Source organism: Notamacropus eugenii, chromosome 7, assembly GCF_028372415.1.
Source record: "Notamacropus eugenii isolate mMacEug1 chromosome 7, mMacEug1.pri_v2, whole genome shotgun sequence".
NCBI lineage: Eukaryota > Metazoa > Chordata > Mammalia > Diprotodontia > Macropodidae > Notamacropus > Notamacropus eugenii.
Window position 1 is genome coordinate 93,891,869 of NC_092878.1, and position 9,767 is coordinate 93,901,635.

At 36.2% G+C, this 9,767-nt stretch overlaps 1 protein-coding gene across 3 annotated transcripts in view; it reads left to right on the plus strand.

The window, feature by feature from the left end:
* Positions 1-9,025, plus strand: part of NEIL3 (nei like DNA glycosylase 3) — a 62,697-nt gene extending 53,672 nt beyond the window's left edge. For 2 of the 3 annotated variants that reach the window (XM_072624517.1, XM_072624516.1), the window contains 2 exons: positions 7,057-7,231; positions 8,524-9,025. In XM_072624517.1, the coding sequence (XP_072480618.1) occupies positions 7,057-7,231; positions 8,524-8,679 (331 nt within the window). In that variant the 3' untranslated portion in view covers positions 8,680-9,025. Of the gene's footprint in view, positions 1-7,056; positions 7,232-8,141; positions 8,260-8,523 lie in introns of all 3 variants that reach the window. The other variant, XR_011970546.1, reaches the window with a different exon arrangement.
* Positions 9,026-9,767: the final 742 nt, after the last annotated feature.

A 9,767-nucleotide genomic window follows, 5' to 3' on the forward strand; every position in this document is an offset into this window, starting at 1 on the left:
TTTCCCAATGACATTTTAATACGGTTTGAGCCAAACTCTGGAGTGTTGTTGACTGAATAGAATTCTTGTTTGGTATCTCTGGTATACACTGTAATAGGGCAAGGCCCAGCCACTGCTTCTTGCCAGAAACACTTTTTTTCTAGGATCTGAAATTTCATCAGTATAGGCACCCCTTCCACCAGTACAGACAACTCTTCTGTGCCTTAGACGACTGTCTTCCTGAGATGCTGTGGCCCCCCAAAACTCATTAACCAGTATTTAACTCATCTGTCAAACAGACTAGCCCTCTAGAGATAATCATCGAGTTGCATTTGTGATTGAAACTCTTTCATCTTGGGTAGGTCTTGCAAGAGCTTTTCTTTGACTAGCATAGGCTTCAAAGCCTTGGGGTCTCCTCCATTCCATTAGTATAGACCTTCAGTGGAGAGCCATACAAAATCATTATCAACAACCTATGAGTGATGATCGACATTCCTTTTGCCCCAGACCTCTCTGTCAAGAAGCTCCTAAGTCTAGACAACCAACAAAACAATCTCTCAAGCCTTGATTTGTAGTGTTTACTCATTTTTGAGGTATAAATACTCACACTACAGTTTAACAGACCCTGATTCAAACTGGCTCCAGCCTACTCCTACTTCTCTGTCTGAAGGCTCTCTTTTGTGAGCAGTATATTTTATTCACCAGAGAAAGACACTCACTAAACTTCTTTTAAAGATGATTCTTTTTCACTTTATTAGGTGCTATGCAAAATGTGAAGTAAGTAAGCAAAGTAGATCCTGATTTAATGGAGCTTGCATTCTGAATCAGCCATTCAATAGGCATCTATTAAGCATTTACTGTGTGCCAGGCACTTGGTGCGTGCACCAGGGATACAAAGAAAGGAAAAAGACCGTTCCTGCTCTCAAAGAGCTCACAGTCTAATGGGGGAGACAACCTGCAAACAAACTATATAAAAGCAAGACAGAATAAATTAGAGATAATCAATAGCAGGAAGACAGCATTAAGAGGAGATTTTCTTTGAGCAGGTAAGTATATATTTCAAAGAGAGACAGGGCTTAAGATAAATATAGATAACATTCTGTTTTAAAAAGGTAGTTTGTAAATTATTTTTATTGATTTTTTTGTTGTTACTGCAACCTTGTCACTTCCCAATGCTTCCCCCTGCTGGGCCAATGAGATCCTTCCTTATAAAATATATGTATAGTTAAGCAAAATATCTCAATGCATTGATTATACAAAAAATATATGCCTCATTCCACACTCAGAGTTGTGTGGCAAGAAGTATGCTTTATTTCAGTCCTCCAAAGCTACATTTGGTCCTTACATTGAGATTTTTCCATATTGTTTTCCTTTGCATCTGAAGTCATTAACTTTTATTGACCCTTTTGGCAGTCTAAAGAAGTCTTTGATACCCTTTTCACAATGATGCTTTTAATTGCATAAAATAAAATGCATAAGGTTCCCAAAATCCCGATTGTATTGAAATACAGTAATCAAAATATTAAAAAGAAAAGTTAACAGATTGCAGGTTAAAAATCCCAATATACATTATTGTGGCCATTGTGTAATGTTCTCCTGGTTCAATTTGTTTTGCTCCGGATCTGTTCCTATAAGTCTTACTACGTGTCTGAATTCTTAGTATCCATTATTCTTATGGTGCAGTTGAGTATTCCATTATATTAATGTAGTCCCAATTAGTCCAATTTGTTCAGCAAAATAGCATTTTTTATTGGATATGGATTTGCTAATGGAATTCCTTTTCTGACTAGTCAAATCAGCTACTCTTGAACAGCTCACTAGACCTGCTATGGCTAGATTGTCTTCCAGGAGTCATTAAAGCTTAATTCTTGACTAATGACAGTTCCACTCTAGCTTATTGGCTTGTCCCAAGTGGCAGCTCCCCAGCCTGTGTGCCACCACTTTTACTAGCTTAAACAGTAAAGTTCTCTCTTCAGGATGTTAACACCTGGGCAGAGGAGAGCACTTACTATCTCTGACTTGTACAGTGTTTGCTGGAATCCCACCTGATTTATTCTTTTCAGTCTATCAATCAACCTTTATTAAGCACCTACTATATGCCAGGCACTGGAAATACAAAAAGAAGCTAAAGACAGTCCCTGTCCTCCAGAAATTCACAATCTAATATGGAAGGTAACATGCAAACAAATATATACAAAAGGAGCTATCCACAGGATAAAAAGGAAATAATTAACAGGAGAGGAGGCACTGAAATTGAAGGAGTTGGGGAAGGCTTCTTATAGAAGGTAGGATTTTATTTGGGACTTAAAGGACTTTTTTTGGCAGTATGATAACTTCCATTGTCACCTCTAAGTCAAGTTACCCTTTGGATAAAGAAAAAGTTTGAGATAATTCATAGAGATGGACCTTTCAGGTGACTTGATGAATACATGATATTTTTTCATAAGACCATTTGGAGCTAGACAAAGCTAGAATTAGAACCTATCCAGACCATCCCGCATTTGATGAGAGGCTCAGTGACCTACCCAGGTCCCACAGCTAGTAGGAATCACAAGTAAGATTTCAACCTAAGGCTTCTTGCCTCTATCTGCTCTATCCACTCCACTTCATTGCCTCTCTACACTACTCTTGGTTCTAATTAGCATCCTGGTTGTAATCTTTCATAAAGGAGGGAAATAGCTAGAGAGCAGACCTTGAAGCCAAGAGGAACTGGCAACTTTCTAAGTAGTGGAGAATTTATCAGTATGCAATGGCACAAGGATTTTCCTTACCTGGAAGTTCTCAGTAATAGTTATAAGAAGAATAACCAATATTTATATAGAACTTTTAAGGTTTGCAAAATACTTTACATAAACTTAGTCATTTTATCCCTATAACTATCCTCAGAGTTAGGAGCTATTATTAATCACATTTTACAGATGAGGAAATAGAGTGGGCAGAAGCTAAGTGACTTGTCAGGGATCACACAGCTAGTAAGTTTCTGAATTTGAACTCGTGTCTTTCTGATGCCAACCCCAGTACTCTATCATCTAGCTGTCTATCTTATAGGATGAAATCAAAGCTGATTAAGGAAAGTGACGCTCTCCCTGATTTAGGAAAGTTTATACAACTTGAAAATAACCTCTGAACATCCTGCTTGGCTCCATATTTCCAAAGAAGACAGAAATAGCGATCATTCTTAAACAAACTAAAATTATGTGAAATTATTAGATTACTCTGTTTTTGCTAACTTAGCAAATCATGAGCAATTTAACTGAGGGCTTCAAATTGATAATTTAAAATCATTTCTTTGTAAACCATAGGTAACCAAACTATATGATTAAACATGACACAGTGTACTTCTTAGAAATACTGGTACATTGTATACAAGTTGACTATAGCTCAGTTGTGATTGGTTCACTACAATCTATCACGATCAAGTAGCAGAATAAATGTCAAAGGATGAAATAAATTCACCCTTTATATCCAGCTATTTTACAAGGAGTAAATGGTAAATTGTCATTTATTTAGTCTTTTTTCTCTTTGTCTGGGAGACTCAGTGTTTATCTGTTGGACAAGATTTCCAACAGATGCTCATGGAGTCCTACTTACTCTAGGAGGTGGTGGCCCAATCACAGACTTGGTTACCAGTCCAATTTGACCTTAATAATCATTTGACATGGTAGCTGTTTGAACTGTTACTATCATACGCATTGCATACTCAATACAGTCATTCTATGAGCCATTTTCCAACTAGATTAAAAATTAGTTAGTTGAACCAATTATTTTAGTAGTTAAGAGCTATGAGCTGTTTTAACAAGCATTTTAATAACTAGAAATAAAGCACAGTAATGTGATGTTAATGTATACTTTTTTCTTTTTTGTAGAAGAAAGAATGCTCTGAACCAATGAAAGTATCACTTTTAGAACAAGCGCTCTTAACATGGGCTTTATGAACATGTTAGTACTGGGTTTAAAAAACATTCTGATTAGCTATTTTAATATACTTGGTTTCCCTTGTAATTCTATGTTTTATGCATTTAAAAACATTCTGAGGTTATTAAAAAAGATTTAAAAACTCCTGCTCTAAAACTTGAAGGAAATTTGGAGACCAAATATAATTCTACTTCATTTCACAGATAAGTAAACTGAGGCCCAGGATATATATATATAACCTAAGGAAGTGAAAAGACTTTCAAAAAACCCACAAAAGTGACACTTTGTATTCAGTGACCTTTAAGGTGATGTTCAGATGGTCTTATTTAAATCTCAGTACTTGGCTTCTACCTGTCCTTTTTGGTGCTTTTCTGTTACTGAGGACTTAGATTTAGCCTGGTTTTATTACCTGAGCAAGCCCCTTCCCCTTTCTGGGTTTCTGTTTCCTAACCTTCAAATGAAGGAGCCGGACAAAAGGTATGTCTGTAAGATGCTGTGATTTATTTTATGCATGGATATTTAAGATCTGAAGGCAATGTGTTAGTCTTGAGTGAAGTTCATCTTAAGCCTACTTCTTCCACTCTTTCCTCCATGTTTTGTTATGTATACTCCTCACACATACCAATTAAGAGAAATGACACAGCTCCTCCTTATTCATTGCCCACATAAACTGGTTTTGGTAGTTTTCTCTTCTCTCTTGTGTTTGTATTGCAAAGTTCCTATCCAGCTTTCATCTTCTCATCAGAACTGCTTGAAAGCCCTCGATTAATTTGTTCTTCTCATATTATTATACTTAGGTTATGGGCTAAGTTATTTTTGGTTGTAAACCTCCCTCTTTTGCCTTTAGAAATATTGGATTTCAAGATCTCCTCATAGAAGTTGTCACATTTTATGTGATTCTGACTATGGTTCCTTTGTACTTGAACTTAATAGATGATCATAGTACTTTTTCTTGGACCATGGAAGCCCAGGATTTTGGCTCTTGCATGCCAGGGACATTTTTTCATTCTGGGTTTCTTTCAAGAGATGACTTTTCCCTCTGGCTGTATTGAATCTGGGTGACTTTTATTGATGATTTATTGAAATATAGAGTCCAGGCTTTTTTTAAAAAAATCAGATTTCAATCCAGCGATTTTTAAACTATCTTTCTGTGACCTGTTTTCGAGATCTTTTTTTTTTTTTGTCAGATAGCTTTCTCTTCTATTTTTTCCCATTTTTTAAAAATTTTGCTCTATTATTTCTTGTTGTCTCATAAAGTCATAGATTTCTGATTAGTCTGTTCTAGTTATCAAGGAATCCATTTCTTGGATAAGGTTATCACTTTGCTTTGTAAGTTACTTATTCTCATTTCAGTTGTTTTTTCCAAAGTGTAATTCATGTAGTCCTGGGAGTAAATCCATTTTTCCTTTGAGTCTGAAGGTGTTGTGTAGTTACTCTCTCTTTTGGGGGGAATCTCTAGATTTGCAGTAATTTTTATACTGATTAGTATTTTCTTTGATCTTATTATCTCTCTCACTTTAGTTCTAGAGTTGGAGTTTTTGCACCAGAGCCAGGCTCTTTCCTTTGCTGCATTTTGGTTCTTCTTGGACTTAACCTAGATCTGTTGGGTTCATGGTCTGGCTGACTTCCACCTCCAGAGGTTAAGGTCCCTGGATTTGTGAGGTGGATCTTCAGAGCCATCTATAGTGTCTCAGGACCGTGTTAGGGGATTTGAGAGCTCCTGAGCCTATATCTAAATCATATTTAGCCCTGTGGTCTGAGCACTGCATCACTGCACTGTTCCTTCCATAGTTTTTGACCGAGGGCTACCTTGGGTCTTTCTCAGAGAGTTTCTCCTCTCTTGCTTCTTACAGGCTACAACTCTAAGAGCCTTCTTGTCCATGAGTTTCTGGTTAACTTTCTATTCAATTCTGTAATGTAAAAAACCTCACTTACTTCAGTTTCTCAATGAATTTCATGATCATTATTCAGTCTGATATGAACTTGAGGGTTTTGCATTAGTCTTTATAGGATGGCTTGGGGATCTACTCTTGTTCAGTCAACCATGTTGGTAGGAAGTTCCTCTGTTCATGTCTGTTGATTATTCTTGCATTCCAAAAGAGAATAAAGCACAATTTAGTTTTAGATGCAAAAGATATTAAGTTCATTATGGTATTTACTATTTTTAAAAATGTAGCAATTCCTGAGAAGTCTCCACGGACATTATAGATAAAAGTTTCCTATTATTATCATCATCATTATTATTGCTGACTTTTTATTTTAAAGGGGCACCTCACTTTGTGATTTTTTTTAACCTTTGACTTTAATAACTGGAAAGCACTATTTCCCTCTGACTGATCCCGTAAAAGACTAAGTTAGTCATTAAAACGGCATTATGAAAAGATATAAAAAATTTAAAAATAAAGAATCATGATCATAAAGAAGGTATGCTGAAATTATAGTCCTACTTTGGATCTTTCCTTTTGCTCCCTGTATAAATGTATTGCCTCTAGATATCTTCATCATAAAAAATAAAATTTCCCTAGCAGCTTTATAAAATAGCCATCTCTATTCTGCTAGCCAGACTGTTTTTTTCTAAAATATGATTGGCACCATTATAGTGGCCTTGATCAAGGAGAAATGTGGAAAATCACCCTTAATTGGACCGTAAAGGGGATGTTCTCTATGGTTAGTAAGAATTATTTATTAGAGTTTAGTATGAGGTAAAAAATAATTATTGAAAAGAATTGAAGTTTTTTTGTGCTTGATAATTGGAAAAAATAAAATTTAATCTAAGAGAAAAGGCTAAAAGGGGAGAGAGCAGAAATTGAGAATATTTTAAAAGTGATAAAGTAGCAACACTTCAGTGTGAGGGAGGGCAAGAGAAAGGAACATAAGAAAATGTAGCCATTTTTGTGTCTTAAATGAAGATTTTAGTTATCACCTTACTCTTCAGAATACTCATTGTGGCCCTTAGAGAAAATTCTTGGGCATCATGAAAATCATTTGCAAAATGGCATAGAAAAGATTTATGCCATTTACATTCTTGTCTATGGTCTACCTGAGGTCCATTTCTGACCATTTTATTAGGAATTTGGCTTCGGGCGGGGGGGGGCCAGCGGTGGTGTTAATCATCCCATTAGAGCGATTAAGTTGGACTTATTTTGTAACCTGTCATTTCAGTGAACTTCAAGTTAACATGACAGATAGCACTTGTACCAAAAACATTAACGGTCCTCGCTGCAGTAAACACAACCGCCTCTGTGTTCTCCGAGTTGTGAGGAAGGATGGAGAAAGCAAGGGGAGGCAGTTTTATGCTTGTCCTTTACCTAGAGAAAGCCAGTGTGGATTTTTTGAAGTAAGTATAAGGGGGTAAGGTTCATTAAACATTGCTTAATAAAGATGGTAAAAAAAAAAAAAAAAACCTTTTTAAAAAAAAATATTTGCATGTATTGACGACAGGGTAATTAGGCAACAATTTTCCACCTTCTTTTCAGATTAAAAAAAAATAAAGCCCCTTTTGCTATGCTTTCTGAAGACCAGATAATGAATAACTTAAAAATCAATGAGACTCAGCAAAAAGTTTGTTAAAAACACAGTTAATAGGACTTACCACATCCCTTCTCCACAGAGCTTTTCAAACATTAATATGTCCCCATGAAAAAAGAAGTATTATCCTTAGCTTATGTATAAAGAATAGGATTAAGTGATTTAACCATACAGTAAGTCTGAGATAAGAATGTCACAGTCCTGACTTCCTGTGCTACCCCCATGCGTGTATAGGGAGTTTGAATAATAAAGGATGGGAGAAAAAATATATGGTTTTACTCCCCCAGTAGCTTTTATAGATATTGGACATTTAATCAATGCTAGTGACTGACACTAATACACTGGAATCTCACTGAAACATTGTAGTGTAAAATTCCACAAAGGTATGTCTATCTTAACCACTATCTCCCTTCCTCCCTCTTTTGAATAAGGGGAATTTAATATTGGACTATGTACTCAAAACTCAGCTTTAACATAATATTGTCCCAGAGTAGACTATATTTGGACGAATAAGACCTGTGTTCAAATTCTGCCTGCAATACTGACTAGCTGTGTAACTATGGCCAAAATTCTTATGAGTCTCTATGAGTCATACTCTATGAGTCTCCATTTCCTTACAGAAGAGTTATATGAAGGACTTGAACTAGTTGACCCTTAAGGTCACTTCTGTCTCTAAAGATATAACCCTGAAACTGGATTTATCTTTATATTTATCATAGATGTTAATCACTAAATATTTGTTAAGCACCCATTATGTGCTGGATGCTGGGTATACTATGTCTTAAACATCACATCTTGTAGCATGGACGCCAAGACCCGCATTGCAGTCAGTGTACGGTATGGTTGTCACTAATATCTTTATGAAAGTGGGGGAAAACCTGTAAAAAAATGTTTTTAGAAAAGCTAATTAAAAGGGACAATTAATGAAATTATCCAAGAAATTTTAGCCGATTGGGGAAGAGGGGGAAAGAGGAACTAACTTTTTTTTAAGCACTGAGCTTCGTGGGGGAAAGCTGTCATAGTGTAGCTATTCCCAACTATTATATGTATCATTATATCATCTTTATAAGTTTATAATATCTCTTTATTTTCCTTTTTCAGTGGGCTGATTTATCTTTTCCATTCTGTAACCATGGAAAACGCTCGATCATGAGGACTGTGTTGAAAGTTGGTCCTAATAATGGAAGAAACTTTTTTGTGTGTCCCCTCAGGAAGGAAAAACAGTGTGATTTTTTTCAGTGGGCCCCAAAGGACTAGGGATAGAAATTATCCCAGGATGCTGATTGTTTTCAATTTGTATAGTATATCTAGTTCTTAATCTCTTAAAATGGTAAATAAGGTGTTAATTCCTTTTTATTTAATTTTGTGATTAAATAATAGCCACAGTTGACTGGGAGTGTCAGCTTGAAGATTATTGTTGATATTACAAAGCTTTTAATAGATTCTTTCAGCTTCCTCTTTGTATTCATATGTAATCTTCCCCTTACTCCTGCACTGTTACTTTTTCTTTGTGAGGACATTATGTCTTGTCAAATATATTAATACCCCCTGTGTAACGAATGTATTTCATGATAAAAATAAAGCACTTTTAGCATAATAGTAATTATGGAAGCCTGGATTATGACTAGAGAGGGGATACCTGATACCTTTTTCAGCTATGTCTGGTATCTGTTCTTCACCAAAGGTCCAAAGCAGAGAGTGAGAATGAAGCAGACGATAACAAGAGATGAATTTGTATTCTAGGCATATCACTAATTATTGGTACAATCTTAGGCAAGTCATCTCACCCCTGTAAGCATCAGTTTCCCCAATTGTAAAATGAGAGAGTTGGACTAGATGAGTGACTTCTTGAAGATGGATGTGATTTCCTTACCCTCACTGCAATATCCATTGGCAAGACACCACCATTCCTGTCACACATTTTCGCTGAACTCACTCCCACTCTACTTCTATCCTATCCCCATCCGCCTCCTGTAAAAACAAGGACCCTGACGCATACAGGATGGCCTAGTGTCATAGGTTCTTAGATCTGCTTTTCTAAAAGGAAAGCAACATTTGAGGGGTCAAAATCACTTTAATCAAGCATGTATATCATTCACTTAGTTCAGAGGGAAAAGTCAGCACCCTGAACTTCAGAGAAAATACAAACAAAGAAACAAAGGTCAACCAACAGACAGGGCTTCCAACTGTCTGACCATAAGCAATACATACATCACAGATCAACAGACAGATAACTGTTTGACCATACATGTATAGTTACCAGAGAGAGAAGCACCAACATCTAGGTTTTCAAAGCCAGGGGGCTCTTCAGCTGCTGTCCAGTCTCATCTGGCCAAACACTTACA